Below are 17,936 nucleotides of genomic sequence, written 5' to 3'. Positions count from 1 at the left end.
GTGTGTGTGTGTGTGTGTGTGTGTGTGTGTGTGTGTGTGTGTGTGTGTGTGTGCACTTGTGTTGTGTGTCTGTGGCCTCTGTGTCTTTAGCATTCCGATTTCTTGCTCGGTATGCTTCAAATAGATTTTTTTAAAGGGAAATGGTAATCGAATGAAATGTCAGATGCAACAACCACAGTGGGTGAGGCAGCTTCTGACTGCCTCTGAACTCCATTGATTCTCATTAGTCTCTGTGTTTCCAGCTTTGACAGCGTCTGTGCAACCTCGGTACTGACTGATACTTTGCCAATCTATGCAAGCCTCTGTGATCTGGACTTGAAAGGAAACCTACTCAAATAAAGCTTAAACTTTGCAAACCAGACACAATCATTTTTTACTGTGGAATTGTTTGCCGTTGCAGATAGATCAGACTTGGTTGAACAGCCAGTCTGGTATTCTAGAGAGGGAGATCTGAATATCACAGGAGGTTGGTGGCACCTTAATTGGGGAGGACGGGCTTGTAGTAATGGCTGGAGCGGAATAGGTAGAATGGTATCAAATGCATCAAATACACGGTGTGATGCTATTCCATAATCTCCGTTCCAGCCATTATTATGAGCCGTCCTCCCCGCAACAGCCTCCACTGGTGAATATGAAGCTTTGGTGTTGGTCTCTACCACATAGAGAGCAGACCAATAGATGGTGTAGAGAGACACCTCTCACTGATCATTGATCACGTCCCAGGGATAGAGAGCATTTCCTTCCTCTTAAGAGAAGGACTGCCATTACCCTTATGGGCTGGATAATGAATCTCACTTGTGGGGCCTGGGTGAGGAGGGAACTGCTTGACATTTATTGTCTATTTGAATGCTCAGGGGAGGCCTTGGAGATAGATGGGGATTGCTGCATACACGGCTAGATTTTCTTCGTAATAAAGACTCTTCCATAGACAGGGATGGCTTACCGCACCCATTTCCTGTCTACACAATTCAACTGTCATTTCAATTATATATTTTTTTGCGATGTGTTACGGCCATCAACTTCATCCAAATTTACATTGAATTTCTGAACAACTGTAACGCAACTGTTATACAAATGTACAAACACTGGTATAATACACACCAGGGAGAGAGAATGAAATGCATTTAAAATGACATTCCCTCTGTACTTGTGACTTGAGTTGCTATTCCTTTGTGGTAAAAATAGAATGAAGAGCTTGCATGGTGTTAGATAGGATGCCTTTATATGTTTTTCCTGGCTTCCCTCCTGACACATTCTTATTGCCTCTCAGAGTTGGAGTCTGTGTAGAGGAGACATCTTACACAGAAAGCCGTCGTTCTGCTATAGACAAGGCAGAGCCAGCTTATAGAGTGCAGCAGTCCCTACTGACAGCAGTCCCTACTGTCTCTCCTTACACTGAACATTTCTGTGTGTGGGAGAGAGGAGTAAGAGAACTGATTCCTACCTCTTAGGAGGTAAGGAATATTTTCATAATGATCAGCTGCTGTTTTGGTGATGCTTTCCAACCAGCCTGCACCACCTTTCCCTCGTCTAGATAGCCTAGCCTAACTCCTCCAGCGCTTTAGATTCGGCACCATGTCTGCGAGTTGAAGTTCTCTGTGGCTCTATTAGAAGATGGCGACTCACTGTGTGGCCTGGACAGAATCCTGCTATGCCTTGGCTGTGTTGGATTTCACCACGGTCATCAGAGACTGGCTCATTAATCTTCCATTCACTCTCCCACCCCCCCTCTGTAATCCTCCTCTTTTCCCAATTCCTTTCATCGGTCCCATTGACTTTATTTTGTTTGTGTTCGGGGCCCGACTGTAGCGCTGCCCAACCCGAGGGTGCAGAGTCAGTAGGGACAGGGGTACAGTAGTTCACCCATCACACACTAAACTAGAGTAGCATTTCATCAGCCCAGGTACAAGCTCAGTCAGGCAGCTTTTCCTCTTTCATTTGCAGGGATGAATTGCTCCCAGAGTATCGACAGGGAAGCTAGTGCTTTTAAGGGCGAGATTACACTGCATTTAATAATGATGTTGGTTATTGCTCTTGGCACTGATTCCTGTTATTCGTCATGTGCTCCGTGTTTGTGCAGCCCCTCCAACTTCCTCCCCTCTTTTTATCCCTTTGCAATTGAATCTCCTGCTGCTATCACAACGACTGTGTGTTGTGAGGTATCCATCACATACCATAAGTCCATCAGTAATATGTAATGTTACAGTTGCCTTTCTAAGTATTGGATAGCATTGGGGGTGTTCTAAAGCAATCCATTACTGTACCTGTAAATGGTCTTCCTACAGTACATGGATTTTAGCGCTTTAAAGAAACCAAGATAACTGATACAAACTGGGAAACACATTAGCTGATACGGATTGAGTTATCAGCTGCATTTAGACATAGAGTAATATTAAGGTTTGTGCTTTATATCTATCCGTTCTGTCTTCTGTAATAACACTAAAGCTTACCCTTGATTTGTGTGTTGATAAGACCTAGATAACTTCAAGACCCAAACGACACGGAGTGCTGTCAGTGTCCGAGAGGGCCAAGGAGTGGTTTTGTTATGTGGACCACCCATGCATTCTGGAGGTAGGTTTTTATTCCATATTAGAGATATTGATGAATACCTGAAGATGCCTCTCCTCTGTATCCAATTAAAATCTTTGATGCGGTATATGAGTGAATATACAGGCGCTATTTGGTGTGCTCACATTCCTAACCTAATCAGTTTTTTCATAAAACATTATTTGTTAGAGCCTCAAAGCATGGATTCTTGCGAGCAGCCTCAAATGAACGTATTTCACACAGATATTTGCAGACTAAAGAAATGCTTCTTTTTCATTCTGAACTTTCTTACAATTAGTGCCAAATCTGGTGGCAATTGAAAAAATATTCCTCAAATTCGAGTCTTAACCTGATCATTAGGCAATACGGTCTGAGTAAAGTGCTTTTAAAACCTGTATTAGATAATCAATAGTAACTTATCCTAACTTAAATGAAATGCAGAATTCAAAGGGATTTTGTAAACTAATTTACTCTACAACCTATAGAGGGAAAACAAACAGAATCACTTTCTGGAATATCTTATTTATCTTCCATACTGTTTTCAACTTGTACAGAGGAAGTGACTCGGCACATGCGAGACGGCTATTTGATGTGTGTGTGATCGCGACACTACTCAATTCCAGTTAGCTTAGTATTGAATAACGGACTTTGCCTACATACAGGCTGACCCTGTGGCAGGACCACTCACTTTTAACATGACATTGTAGAGTGGCTGGTTCTTCTCTAATGTATAGGCCTAAAGTGTGCCTACAGTAGGTGTGTGTATACAGTCTTGTACAGCTGGAGGAGGCGATAATGGCCTGGGGTAGCAAGTGTGAAACACAATGCGACAGCCTCTCACTCAGAAATGAGCTTCTGCCAGGCATGTTGTTGTCACCATAACAGTATTTTTTGTTTGTTTCCCTATTTGAACAAGTGAATAAGACCAAGTAGGTGTGGCACTGTGCTCATTGCATTGTGAAGCATGAATATGCCACACACAAACATGGAACTCGTTGGACCCATCACTATCCACTGACTGTAAGACATCTCTGCAGGTTTTTACTCTGCCACAGCGGCTTCAACTGCTGGAATAGAGGCTCTCTCAAATGACACATTATATCTCACGTTACATCGACATGGCCACAAAATAAATATCGATGCTAGCTAAAGTGACTGCATTAGGGCTCTGAGCCATCATAAATATGTGTTTATTCTCCAGGGCTCAATTATGTTTCTTTTTGTGTCATAGCTCTTGCATGTTTGTAGCGTTGTGCTTGTTACATAAATAGCCATTGTGTTCAATAAGAAAAGAGGTTGTTGCACTATATTTTCATTTTCCTCTTGATTTGTATTTTCTTGACGAATGCTATCACTATTCATTACGGCCACATAGCTCAGAGTCAGGGATCCCCGGTCTTGCTTTGCTTCGTCAGAATGAATTGGTTTCGGCTTCAGTGAACCAACTGCAAAGATGTGATCCCAGGAGCCAAGGTTTGCGAGGCGTTCTCCTCCCAGGGGGACAGGAGATGAGCGACAGTACGCTGCATACACACCTTTGTAGTTCCGTACGCGCTCTCGCCTCCACGCCACGGTAGATAGGCTTTCGCTACGGTACCTCGCTCCTATGAATCTGTGCACTGGCTCTTTTCAAGATGACCCAGTATTGCTGTGTGGCAGCGCTCTGTGTTCTCTAGCTAGGCCTGTTGGCTGAGGAGAAGTGTGGCATGCATGAGTCAAGCCTGGAAAAAAAGCCCTGTCCCCAGTTACTCAGGGTAGAGGACAGGGCATGTGTCATGAGAGTGTCAGTGAGGCGCTGTAATCCGTTTTGTTTCGCTCTCTTTCCTTTGGACACTCTTTTTTTTTTGTGCACCAATAGCTGTTCTAATATATTTGCCCTGGTATCTTCTTGGAAGGAAACTGAAATAAGGAAAAGGAAATTGTGTGGAATGCCAACATGATCTGCTTACAATGTGCTTTTCTTTTTGTTTTCTAATACAGTATTTCATCAATGGGCAATACCGATACTGTGAGCTATTTAGCATACATGCTAAATTATGTTTTCAAAAGGGAATTTTTCAATGTAGACTCCTACAAGCACATTACTGTGTTGTAATATATTAATACTACTGTACTGTATTTACCACTGTCATATTCCTCTCCCTCCTAGAGCTGACATTTGCATGGATCTTCAATGAGTACCCATACTTTGTTCAGCAAGACAGTCGTCGATTCATCTCCCAGGAGACAGGAAGTCTGTACATTGCTAAAGTGGAGCCGTCTGATGTGGGAAACTATACCTGTGTGGTCAACAACAGCATCACTAAGGGGAAAGTCCTCAGCTCTCCTACACCACTGGTCCTGAGGAATGATGGTAAGATCCCATCCTTTAAACAGACACACTGATCAAACAGCACAACCACAAAGAACTGACCCGATTTTTAAAAAACTGCCCAGATTAAGCCCCAATTTACAAAACATTGGCAGTCTATGCAGTCTACAATAGACCATTCTGTCCAGATATTCTGTAATGCTGATTATAAGTGGTCAAAGAGCAAGAGTAATCTTACCCCCTCAAAAGGTCAAGTCAAAGGGTGAAGCTGTTGCCCTGCTAGCAGCTTGAATATGAGATTCAGTCTGAAAAGGAGATTAATCCCTGCCTTCACCCAGGTGTGTCCTTCTTTGAACCTTTTGCAAACCTTTTCTGTTTCTCTCCATCTTACCAACCTCTCAGTGATCGCTTCTGTTCCACACACAAATACCTTTGTGTTTCTGGGCCCATGTTATTGTTGTTTTTCAGGGCGTAAAGCGAGTGTGCCATTAATCATTGATGCCAAAACTTGGTTTGTGTACTGTCTCTCTTTCATAGGAGCAATGGGTGAATATGAACCCAAAATAGAAGTTCATTTCCCTGACACTGTTCCAGCTGCGAAGGGATCCACGGTGAAACTGGAATGTTTCGCTCTGGGAAAGTAAGTTGGAGTGAATGTGCAAGTTTGTGCATATGTCAGACATATCATTGTAATCAAATCAAATCAAAGTTTATTTGTCACTTACGCCGAATACATACAATGTAGACCTGACAGTGAAATGCTTACTTACAGGCTCTAACCAATAGTGCAAAAAAAGGTATTAGGTGAACAATAGGTAGGTGAAGAAATAAAAACAACAGTAAAAAGACAGGCTATATATAGTAGCGAGGCTATAAAAGTAGCGAGGTTACATACCGGTTAGTCAGGCTGGTTGAGGTAGTATGTACATGTAGATATGGTTAAAGTGACTATGCATATATGATGAACAGAGAGTAGCAGTAGTGTAAAAGAGGGGTTGTCGGGTGGGACACAATGCAGATAGCCCGGTTAGCCAATGTGCGGGAGCACTGGTTGGTTGGCCCAATTGAGGTAGTATGTACATGAATGTATAGTTAAAGTGACTATGCATATATGATAAACAGAGAGTAGCAGCAGCGTAAAAAGAGGGGTTTGGGGGGTTGGGGGGCACACAGTGCAAATAGTCCGGGTAGCCATTTGATTACCTGTTCAGGAGTCTTATGGCTTAGGGGTAAAAACTGTTGAGAAGCATTTTTGTCCTAGACTTGGCACTCCGGTACCACTTGCAATGCGGTAGTAGTATCACAAACCACAACCTTATCCTGCAACCAACTCACATTACACAGTGACGTCAACAGTGCGCGACTCATGCTGAGAGCGGAACAGTAGAGAATTTGGTTTGTTGTTTTTGAAAGTTTGAAAATGTTTGTTTACCTGTTTAGTTTGGATCCCGCGACGCAGTTAGCCTCAGTTGCTGGGACTGCTACTATCTGTCCCGGGATACTGCTAAACCCTAAAGGCTGAAGAGCTGCTGATTGGTGAATCAGCTAGCCTAGCTTTCAAACTAGCCAGGTTTCCTTGAACGTTTGAACACAGCCCGAGACGCAGTTAGCCCTTGTGGCTGGGGCTGCATATAGTCCCGTGCTTGTGGCTGTTTAAATCCCTGCTGTTTCCATCGGCACTGTGAGCTGTGCAGGCTGGAATTGCGTGGAGTACCTGTGTTAGCCTACGTTTCTACCGTCTGAAAAACCTGTTTCGAGCCCAGGTGACCTACCCAGGCCAATAATGGTCAAGTTCCTAAGGTTCAATGACAAGATGTCTGTTCAGGAGAGAGCCAAGAACTCGAGAGAAACCAACATCTTCCTCAACGAGGACTTCTCTGAAGCTGTTCGCCAGAGGAAAGAACTTATCCCAGCTATGAAAGCTGCCAGAGAGCGTGGGGGCATTGCTTACATTAGCTACCATAAGCTCATTGTCCACCCTCCCAAAAGCCTGGGAGGAGTTAGAGAGCCAAGCTTCTGGATCAGTAGCTTCAGCCCGACATCACATATGCACAAGCACACATACACCAACTGACACTCACAAGCGCCTGATTGATTGACTGTTAGCTAAACAAGGTTTTATATATACTGACAATATACACTCAACATGTAAAGTGTTGGTTTCATGAGCTGAAATTAAAGATCCCAGAAATGTTCCATATGCACAAAAAGTGTATTTCTCTCAAATGCACAAGTTAGTTTACATCCCTGTTAGTGAGCATTTACTCTTTGCCAAGGTAATCCATCCACCTGACAGGTGTGGCGTATCAAGAAGCTGATTAAACAGCATGCTCATTACACAGGTGCACCTTGTGCTGAGGACAATTAAAGGCCTCTCTAAAATGTGCAGTTTTCTAACGTCACAATAACAGAGACGTCTCAAGTTTTGAGGGAGCGTGCTATTGGCATGCTGCCTGCAGGAATGTCCACATGAGCTGTTGCCAGAGAATTGAATGTTCATTTCTCTACCATTAGCCGCCTCCAACGTTGTTTTAGAGAATTTGGCAGTATATCCAACTGGCCTCACAACCGCAGACCATGTCGCACCATGTGGGAGAGAGGTTTGCTGATGGCAATTTGAATGCACAGAGATACCATGACGGGATCCTGATACCCACTTTCGTGCCATTAATCCGCCACCATCACCTCAAGTTTCAGCAAGATAATGCACAGCCCCATGTCGCAAGGATCTGTACACAATTCCTGGAAGCTGAAAATGTCCCTGTTGTTCCATGGCCTGTATACTCACCAGACATGTCACCCATTGAGCATGTTTGGGATGCTCTGAATCAACATGTACAACATCATGTTCCATTTCCCGCCCATAACCAGCAACTTAGCACAGCCATTGAAGAGGTGTGGTACAACATTTCACAGGCCACAATCAACAGCCTGATCAGCTCTATGCGAATGTTGCGTTTCATGAGGCAAATGGTGGTCACCCCAGATACTGAAAGGTGAGAAATCCATATCCTCATTTAAACCAGGGTACTTAGTAGCCTATAGTTTGTCAATCCAAAAATGTTCCCTTTGGTTTAGCTGTTTAAGATGGTCTCCTTATCTAATTGAGGTCGGAACATGTTCAATACCCATAGCTTGTAGGGAGGCAGGGTTGCCATAGTGTAAGGACTTGTAGTGCCTTGCCATGGGGTAGACTTCATTGCCTACCCATATGGCGTACTTGTGTTCCGCTAAGTGGTCTTGAAGGTGTCTCGTTGTCCATCCAATGTAGAACACCTTGCACTATTGGACATTCCAATCTGTAGGTGACATGAGTGGTTTTGCAGTTAATGAAATGCTTGACTTGATACTCCAAGATGTGTCAACAAAATATTTTTTCTGTGCAATATTTCTGCAGTGGTTGCACTGGTTGCATTTAAAAGAACCAATAGGTTTGTGGTTTAGCCAAGTTTGTTGAGAGTCAACAGGAAGATGGATGTGGACTCATTTGTCATTTAGGGGAGGACAGTAGCGTATCACTTTGGATGATTCCACAATTATTTTGAATGATTTGTTCTCTGCTTCAGTGCTGTATTTTGTAACAAAGTACACTCTCTCTGATGCATCAGGAGGCACTCCCATTGCAACAAGTTATTTCTGTCAAGTCGCACGTCCCTTATACCTGCATCTTTCAGGACCTGAGCGCTGTAGCCCCGATTCAAGAAGCGATTATCGAATTCAGCAGATTTGACACTGTAATCTTTTTCCTGATGGCAAATTCTGACTCTTTGGAATTGGAATATTCTCTTTTAGCCTTTTTTTGAAAGCTGTCTGCCCTCAGAATGGTTTTCCCATCTGAAGGTTTCCTAAAGATTGATGTGTGCAAACAACCTTTGTCATTTTTACTAATGTCAAGGTCCAAAAAAATGTATGTTATCCTTGCTGTAACCCAAGGTATTGGTGGAAGGAAATAAGTTCTATCTTCTGAGCCAGACCAGAACAGCCAAGCATCATCAATATAGCGTCCCCACTGTATAATCCGGTCAAAATGAAGTAATTTCCCCACAGTACAAACCGGCATAGGAAAGGCTGCTAGCAAGCTCCCATGGCACATCCTTTGACGTGTTTAAGAATACGGTCCTGAAAGATGAAGATGTTATGATTAAGAGTCCATTCAGTCAGTGAGACAATGAATCATGTGGGAGGCATCTCAGTCTCAGGCCGGGTACTCAAGAAATGGTGCATAGAGGGTTTCAAGATTCTTGTGGATTTTTGGAAGGAGATAAAAAAAGAATCCATACGAGGACTGCCATGGTAAATACATTTGAACTCAGTGTCTGAAATGTAGCCATTCTCCTAAGCCTCTGTGAGGATCCCTTTCAATTCAGTTTTTAGGTCCTCTGTATGGTTCAAGGTAAGAGATTGGTAGAATTCATCATTGTCTAATTGACGGTAGGCTTCTGTCACATTTGTCTTTACTCCACACTACTATAGCGCCACCTTGCTCTGCTTTTTAAACCACAATCCATACATTTTTGGACAATTCAACTGCATCCCTCTCTGTCTTGGATTATGTTGCGTTTGGTTAGAGTCAATTTTACCCTTAAACGGACTCTCCACATCAAAATCCATCTTTTTGGCAAGTGTATTTAGTGTGGCATTCTGGACAATGGGACAAAAGGTGGACTTGGGCTTCAAATGTGTTTTTGAGGGCACAGCAACTGCCTGACCTGAAACACTGGTGTCTGTAGTTGGAGAGTTGTTTTGCTTATACCAGGCCTTCAGATGTAGAATCAAAATATGTCTATCTTTGTATTTAATTAATTTGTTGAGTATATGGGGGCAAAGGACAGTCCTTCAGACGACCCTTACACAATCATCAGAAAGGGGTTCTCCAGAAGTGTTGATCACAGCCTTGTTCTGGTCCTGCTCCGTGTGGTTGGATAGACTTGATTTCTTCCTCCCCCTCCGTGTTGACCTCTTCCGCGACCTCTCCCTCTCTTGTTGGGGATCCTGTGTGGCTCCTCTTCCTGGAGGATCCGGCCTCTGAGTGTCTGGGGTGAGCCTCATCGCCACTGCTCATAAAGTTGAAATAAACAGATATTGTGGGTTGGTTTTCTCCAGGAAAAGACCTTGCCATCTCTGTAGTCTACTGCATCTCTTCTAAATGTCCTTAGCTTGTCTTGCTTCAATGTCAGAGTGAATGTGTCTATTTCCTCTTTCAAAATCTCATCACATTGTGCTTTGTTAGAATTGTCACTGTGTTCTGTAATTTTCCTTTTTACTTCTTCAACTTCTGTTTGGACTACATGTCCTTTATCACTTCCTCTATCAGAAGTAGCATTGGGTCAAAAGAACACATGTTGAGAATAGCCTCCCATTTATCTCTAAATTCACAAGGCAGTGGTAATAATATTTTGACCCTTCTTCATGGGAATAGGACAATCTTGTAGCCTCTTGGGTAAAATCCATAGTATGAGTTGTAAAATGTCCCCAAAACACAGAAAAAAATGACTGTGGAGCTGCTTCCTCTAAGCACTACACAAGTGCTGTGATTAACTTGTAGACAAAGGAGGAAGGGAAGCGCTGCTAAGGTAATAGTAGATTTTGGTAGGCAGAAGGTGCTCTTGTAAAAGGGGTAAATTGGTTATTAAAAAGAAAGGAGGACCAAGGCACACTTCATATAATTAACTCAAATGATTTTATTTGTATGGAATGTTCAATGGAAACGAAGTTTTACAATTCTGAAGCGTCCTACAGGGATGCTGGCCCATGTTGACTCCAACGTTTCCAACAGTTGTGTCAAGTTGCCTGGACTATTCTTAATACACCCAGGAAACTGTTGAGCGTGAAAGACCCAGCAGCGTTGCATTTCTTGACACAGTCAAACTGGTGCGCCTGGCACAACCTGTTCAAAGGCATTATTTTGTCTTGCCCATTCTTGCCCATGGCACACATACTTAATCCATGTCTCAATTGTCTCAAGGCTTAAAAATCCTTCTTTAACCTGTTTCTTCCCCTTCATCTACACTGATTGAAGTGGTTTAACAAGTGACATCAATAAGGGATCATAGCTTTCACCTGGATTCACCCGGTCAATCTTGTCACGGAAAGAGTTCCTAATGTTTTGTACACTCAGTGTAAATTCAGAGCCATATTCCTATAAAGCTTAGAGAGCTCAAGTCAAATGTTGAAGTTTTGTGGTTGCAAGTTCACCTGCCTCATCTAAAGCCTCTTCTTTTGGGGTGCTGCTATAAGCCACCAAGTCATAACAGTCAGTATTTTGGTGCAATGTTTGATAATGTGTGTGATGTTGCACAGAGGTCTATTTTCTGGTTGACCTGAATATTGACTGGTTAGCAACTAGCTGTCCTCTCATGAGAAATCTTTCTGACTGTGACTCACGCCTGCAATATGACCCAGGTTATCACTCAAACAACTAGAGTGCATATCAATAGTGTTGGATCTGTGACATCCACTTGTATTGATCAGATCTTCACTCATGCTGCAGAGCTTTGCTCGAAAACAATATCCGTTCCCATAACATTGTGGCAATAAGAAGGAAAGCCTAAGTGTCAAAGATTGAGCCTAAAGTAATTTACAAGAGATGATACAAAATGTTTTCTCATGACTCTTTTTGTTGAAGATGTATAACATGTCTGTTGGCCTGATGTGTATGAGGAAGTGAACCCAGATGCAACACTGGAAGTACGTGCAACATGATTCATGCACCTGTTAATAAATGAACTGTGAGAGCTGTTGGAACCGTCTGGATTGATGATTAATAGAAAAATATTATGGTTCAAAGGAATTATGCAAAAGAGATAGCAAACAAGTCAAGCTGCTCAGCTGATTAGTTGACATAGTTTAAATTGAGACATTTCTGTACACTATATTACCAAACCAAGATAAATTACATAAAACACAATGGGTAAAAACTTCGGCGTACTTTAAGTTATATCATGGGCAGAAAAAACAATAATCTCCATCGTTCATTAAAGTTGATGGGTCATTTATTTATTTTTTTAAACTTTTGATATTGCCAATCATTTCAATTACTATTTCACTAGTAAAGTGGAAAAACTTAAGTGAAATGAAAACATTGAACAGTGAACCATCATATTTTTGTATAAAATATCTAATAATGAAAGAGAAGGAGTGCTGTTTTGAATTTGGTCAACTTAGTGTGGTAGAGCTGGAAAAACTATTGGTATCCATCAATAATGATAAGCCACCAGATATAGACAACCTTGATTGGACACTATTGAGAATGGTAGCAGACTGTATTGCTACCCCTATTTGCTATATCTTTAACCAAAACCTAAAGAGGTGTGTGTACATAGCCGTGGGAGGAAGCTAAAGTCATTCCACTGCCTAAAAATAGTAAAGCACCCTTGCCAGCTCTAACAGACACCCAATCAGTTTGCTGCCTACTCTTTGTAAACTAATGGAAATCATTTGTGTGACCAAATACAATGCTATTTTTCTGAGAACAAGTTAGCTGCTAACGTTCAGCATGCATATACTGTAGAGAAGGGCATGCACTTGTACTGCACTGACTCCAATGACAGATGATTGTTTAAAATACATGGATTTCAGTGCAGGATGTGATTTTATTATACATTTTTATCGAAGAAACTGACTTGCTATGGCTTTACATCACCTGCCATGACATGGTTGGAGAGTTATGTATCCAATAGAACCCAGAGAGAGTTCTTCAATGGAAGCTTCTCTAACATCAGATATGTACAGTACGGAGTCCCTCAAGGCAGTTGCCTTAGGCTGTTAATCTTTTCTATTTTTACAAATGATTTGCCACTGGTCTTACACAAAGCTAGAATGACTATGCATGCGGATGATTCCACACTCTACATGTCAGCACTCGAAGCGAGTGAGCTCACTGAAATTCCAAATAAGGATTTACAGTCCGTATCAGAATGGGTGATTAATAATAAACTGGTCTTAAATACATCTAAAACTAAAACAATTTTATTTGGTTCAAAGCATTCTCTAAGACCTAAACCTCAACTGGAGTTGTGTACAAATGGTGTGACCATTGAGCAAGTTGAGGAAGCTGAACTCCTAGGTGTAACATTGGATGGTTAATAATCAGTTTTTAATTATCAGTTGTTGTGAAGAAAATCAACTGTACTAGTTGTTCAGGCTCTAGTCTTGTTCCATTTTGATTAATGCCCGGTAATATGGTCAAGTGCAGCAAATAAAGAACCAGCAAAGCTGCAGCTGAATCAAAACTGAGCAGCAAAAGGGCTTTCCCTTAACTGCACACACAGAACTAACATCAACAACATGTATGCCTGTCTTTCCTGGTTGAGGGTTGACGAGAGATTAACTGCTTCTCTTCATGTTTTTATGAGAAGTATTAATGTAATGAACATTCCAGATTTTCTGCATAATCAAATAACATTCAGCTCAGACACCCACAAGATGTGCCACCCGGGCATTTCGCTACACTCGCATTAACATCTGCTAACCATGTGTATGTGACAAATAAAATTTGATTTGATTTGGCTCCAAAACAAATCCACGGCAACACACAGTATTATACAGAGCCATGATCGCGTGGAACTCCCTTCTATCTCCAATTATTGAAGAAAACAGAAAAATTACCTTTAAAAAATATATTAAACAACATCTCATGGAACGGCGGGGACTGTCAGGTGACACACAAACACACGCACACACAGACACGATCTAACACACATTTTTGTGGTATTTGTCTTTTTTAGTTTGGTCTTTTTGAATTGTTTGCATATCATTGTATTTAAAATGTATGTGACTGCTCTTGTCTGTCAGTTTATCAGTACTTTGTTACTTGTCATGTTTTGTGGGATTTTTTACCCCAGGAAGAATAGCTACTGCCTCTGCAAAAGCTAATGGGGATAAACAAACAAATATCACAGATTCCCAAGGGGCTACAGAAAGCAATATCACATCGTAAGGATGTGAAAATCAAATGTCCTTTCATACATCTCCCAGGAAGGCAAAGCCGTAGAAATTTGAGACAGTGAAAAATGGATGAGAGACACATTTGTATGGTTACAGTAATTGTAAAGGTTTTGGCAGCCTCATCCTTAGAGAATAATTGAATTCCATTACACAGTAGAAGCTTCTGTACAGTTAATCACATTCTTTCCACCTCAGACAGTCGTCGTCATTAGGGCTTTTTTTAAATTCCTAATATTGCAGCCCAGTCCCAGAAATAAGTTGGAGAAGAACCAGTGGCGTCCCGTTTCCCAGTAAGGTGAAGATGAAGAACTCCAACGCAGTCCTTGAAATTCAAAATTTCCAGCAGGAAGACACTGGGACGTATGAGTGTGTGGCAGAAAATAGCAGAGGCAAAAACGCTGCACGAGGTCGTATCTCCTTCCATGGTAAGTGATCCATTTCAAATCCAGAGAGACTTATGAGTCAACGTGCTGTTGTAATAGATATCCCCATTTTTTATGGCCTTGGACGTCTGATAGAAAACCTGGCTGTTTGGAATGCTCAGTGAGATTAGCATAGTAATTGTGTGAAATGATGGAATATTCATTCAATGCTTATATTATTTCAGTGGTCCGTGATAACAATTCATTTTCAGTCTTGACTCAGTTGTCCTTTTTATCGTCATTATGTCTTTTGAATCCATGTCCCTGGCATTTGCATATTCCCTCTTTTCATAGCGAAGCCCCATTGGCTCCAGACAATGATCGACGGGGCCCTGTCCATTGAGGAGAATCTGTTCTGGGAGTGTAAGGCTAACGGGAAGCCCAAGCCCTCCTACAGCTGGCTGAAGAATGGAGACAACCTAATGGCAGAGGTATGTATGGAGCCCTGGCAACCACCAGCTCTGAGCATGCAGATCGTTCAACCCCCCCCCCCCCCCCCCCCCCTTCACAGCACTGTGATGGATCCGATCTGAGGGACCTGTCCCACAGACACATCACATCAACATCTCCACCATAATGTGCCGTAGTTCAGGCTCTCTTAACAGCTGATGGGGTTAAAATTCAGTCTGAGTAAGACATCAGCAAAAAAATCAGACCTGTCTTAGTGGCTTTTCCAACTGGATGGCCATGGAAAATAAATTGCTTATTAGTGTTCTACTGGTATTGTCAACATTGCTTTTTTTCCCTTTTCATTGAAGCTGCAGGTCAGCATTTTTTAGCCCCAATCTGAGCATACATACTGCAACAGAGGGATATAAAAAAAAGTATTCTTCTCTCTTGCTTTCTTCGTCTCTTCATAGTGTACAAGTAATTGCATTTGCGCCTGTGGACATATTAGACTGCTCCAGCAATACGTATACAGATCTGCCTGCTTTCTCATACACAGGGCCGGAGACAAATTGAAAACGGGGCTCTCTCCATAGCAGCATTAAACCTGTCAGACACCGGGATGTATCAGTGTGTGGCTGAAAACAAACATGGCATTATTTATTCCAGCGCTGAGCTAATGGTGTTAGGTAAGATTGCTTTCCTCTCCGCTTTTTATCTGTGTCTATCTTGCTGTGTGTTTGATCATATTCTTAAAGGTACAACTAGCATCCTGCGATTACCCTTTTCAAAAATCACTCTGCTGCCTCATTTAATGCCACTTCGGCTCCAGAAAAGAAAATCTGAATCTGATGGAGTGTCTCATTTTAGTTTCAATCATTTCATTATATTGATTTTGATGCTACAGATACGTTGCATAGTGGCGTCAGAGGGCTTTCTCATGTAGATGACATATCGATTTATTTGGAGAGCTTTGATGAGTTCTATCTGACCTACTGGATGAGAAATCCAATTCTGTCTTGATATTTAATGACACTGGGGGTCTCAGATGATGGCTGACAAAACATGATGATGACAGATGAAGCCGAAAGTTTAGAGAATCTCATACTGTGTATGACTGGGGGGGGGGGGGGGGGGGGTCTGCCCTGGAGCAGTTCCTATGGAAATAATGGCTTTTATGCCAGAGGGTAGGGGAAGGAGGGAGGGAATGAGAGTCAATCTCAGCTCAACACATTTGATCTGGGAGTTGGTTCAAGTTGTCTTCTTTGCATTTTTTTTCACCCCCTGCATCTTCTCTAGCATCACCTCCCAGTTTCTCCAAGAATCCACTGAAGGCCCTGCTAAAAGCTCGCTCAGGCAGTGATGTGGCTTTGGATTGCAAGCCCCAAGCCTCGCCCCGGGCAATTAGCCTGTGGAAGAAAGGCAATGAGATTGTGCAGAGAAACGAGAGGTAGTGTGGAACTCAGCATGAATTCTCACCCATTCACAAAGTGTGGTTATGTGTGATTAGAATATTTTCAGATGTGTGGATGAATAGGAGTACAGGCTAATGAGAAGACAACAAAGCCCAGTAAAGTAGTATGCAGCATCTGTGCATGTTGAATGCTTAGTATATGCGAAGACTTAGATTTCAGTCATTTAGTCTCTTGGATGACAAGCCTGGGTGGAAGGATTGGCATTAGGACACCAATCTTCATAGGAAATTGAAAAATGCAAAGTCCATTTTCTGAAATGACAGTTGGACTTTCCTCTGGAATAGAAAGAAACATGTAAATGGTGTTGAAAGGAAGGCGATGATGCGTCCTAGCACTTGGACTAGATTTAGACACGGCACTTCTGTTCTCTACCCAAGCACAAGCTCTGAATCTCTGCTACTCATCCCCCAGGATTACTCTGCTCCCCAACGGGACACTGAAGATTGCCAATGTAACCAGGAGGGATGCGGGAAGCTACACGTGCATCGCTAAGAATCCGTTTGGAACTGCAAGCACCACTGGAAGGCTGTTTATCACAGGTGAGCTCTCATAACATATTCTCCCAATAATCCCTGAGGCATCGCCCCCAAAACTAGGGAACGTCGACGGATTTTTCACCTTGCAGGCTCGGGTATTCAAACCAGCGACTTTTCGGATACTGGCCTAACGCTCTAACCACTAGGCTCCCTACAGCCTACACTTCAGTAAGCTTCAGTGAAGCTACAAAACTGTTAGTGTTTCACCTTAACGTGACAACAGTACATCACAACGGATGAACAGGAATGACATTTACTTTTACAAGTTGGCCCCTACTAAGCCACACCTTCTGTTTTCTGCCCCATATCTCAATTACCCAGCATTATTAACCCAGCATCAACAACCCAACCTTGCACTTTTTAAAGAAAACAACCCAGTGGCCCACTGACTGCAACCCAGTAGTTGGGTCATCCAACAACCCAGCATTTTTTAGAGTGTACTGTCTGATATTTGTATGTACGTCTTTATAATAAATGTACTAATAATTCCAGCCTAACATCTAATGAAAGTGATCCTGACTATTTTTTCTGTACAACTTAACACAGTCACAGTTGTTATTTTCGAATTAAAGCAATTGTAATGGTGCTCAAATAGGCAATCATTTATTGTACTGCAATTAAGTAACGGTCATTACTTATGGATGCGGAGACCTAACGTACAGATGCATATATCTGGTACATGTGTTGTAAACGTCTGTCTCCACCTCCCTTGTTTTTCTCATTTGCTTATTTAAAGTTTTACTCCGACAGCTGATCCCTTTAATCTAATGGAATGTAATTATCCTGACCTTTCCCTTACAAGGCTCCCATAGTCCACTGCATCCAATTCTCTACAGCCAGCATTGGAAATGCATTCTGCTTGCATAATCCTACTTCAAACATCTCCCCCCAAATTGACCATGCAAATACAAAGAGTCAACCAGAAATGTTTTGAAAGCTAAGTGCTAGAACCAAGATACACGTAGCTATGATGATCCTTGTCGTAATGATAGTACGATATAGTTACACTAGAGTTGTTTGAGTGTAATGGTTCCCACCCAGAGAGTATTAAGATGCATACTAAGCTGTCATTGTCTGGACAGAGCCCACCAGAATCACCCAGCGGCCTGCTAACATGGAGATCATTGTTGGCGAAAGTATCGTGCTGCCCTGCCAGATAGCCAGCGATCCAGCCTTGGATGTGTCTTTCTCCTGGGCCTTCAACGGGCAGCTCATAGACTTCCATGGGGATGCCGACCATTTCGACAGAGTAGGAGGGGTGAGTCATCAGGGGCAGTGGACAACTGCTGTGAGGATATTCTAGGATTGATTG

At 42.4% G+C, this 17,936-nt stretch overlaps 1 protein-coding gene across 1 annotated transcript in view; it reads left to right on the top strand.

Moving 5' to 3' along the window:
- Window positions 1-17,936, top strand: part of cntn3b (contactin 3b) — a 69,577-nt gene that overhangs the window by 35,387 nt on the left and 16,254 nt on the right. The window contains exons 5-13 of the mRNA XM_046342817.1: window positions 2,473-2,571; window positions 4,697-4,900; window positions 5,396-5,498; window positions 14,045-14,229; window positions 14,521-14,657; window positions 15,173-15,302; window positions 15,913-16,063; window positions 16,500-16,627; window positions 17,707-17,882. Coding sequence (XP_046198773.1) covers window positions 2,473-2,571; window positions 4,697-4,900; window positions 5,396-5,498; window positions 14,045-14,229; window positions 14,521-14,657; window positions 15,173-15,302; window positions 15,913-16,063; window positions 16,500-16,627; window positions 17,707-17,882 — 1,313 coding nt within the window. The remainder of the gene's footprint in view (window positions 1-2,472; window positions 2,572-4,696; window positions 4,901-5,395; window positions 5,499-14,044; window positions 14,230-14,520; window positions 14,658-15,172; window positions 15,303-15,912; window positions 16,064-16,499; window positions 16,628-17,706; window positions 17,883-17,936) is intronic.

This window comes from Oncorhynchus gorbuscha, linkage group LG03 (assembly GCF_021184085.1).
Source record: "Oncorhynchus gorbuscha isolate QuinsamMale2020 ecotype Even-year linkage group LG03, OgorEven_v1.0, whole genome shotgun sequence".
Lineage (NCBI taxonomy): Eukaryota > Metazoa > Chordata > Actinopteri > Salmoniformes > Salmonidae > Oncorhynchus > Oncorhynchus gorbuscha.
This window is presented reverse-complemented; position numbering and strand designations above follow the sequence as displayed.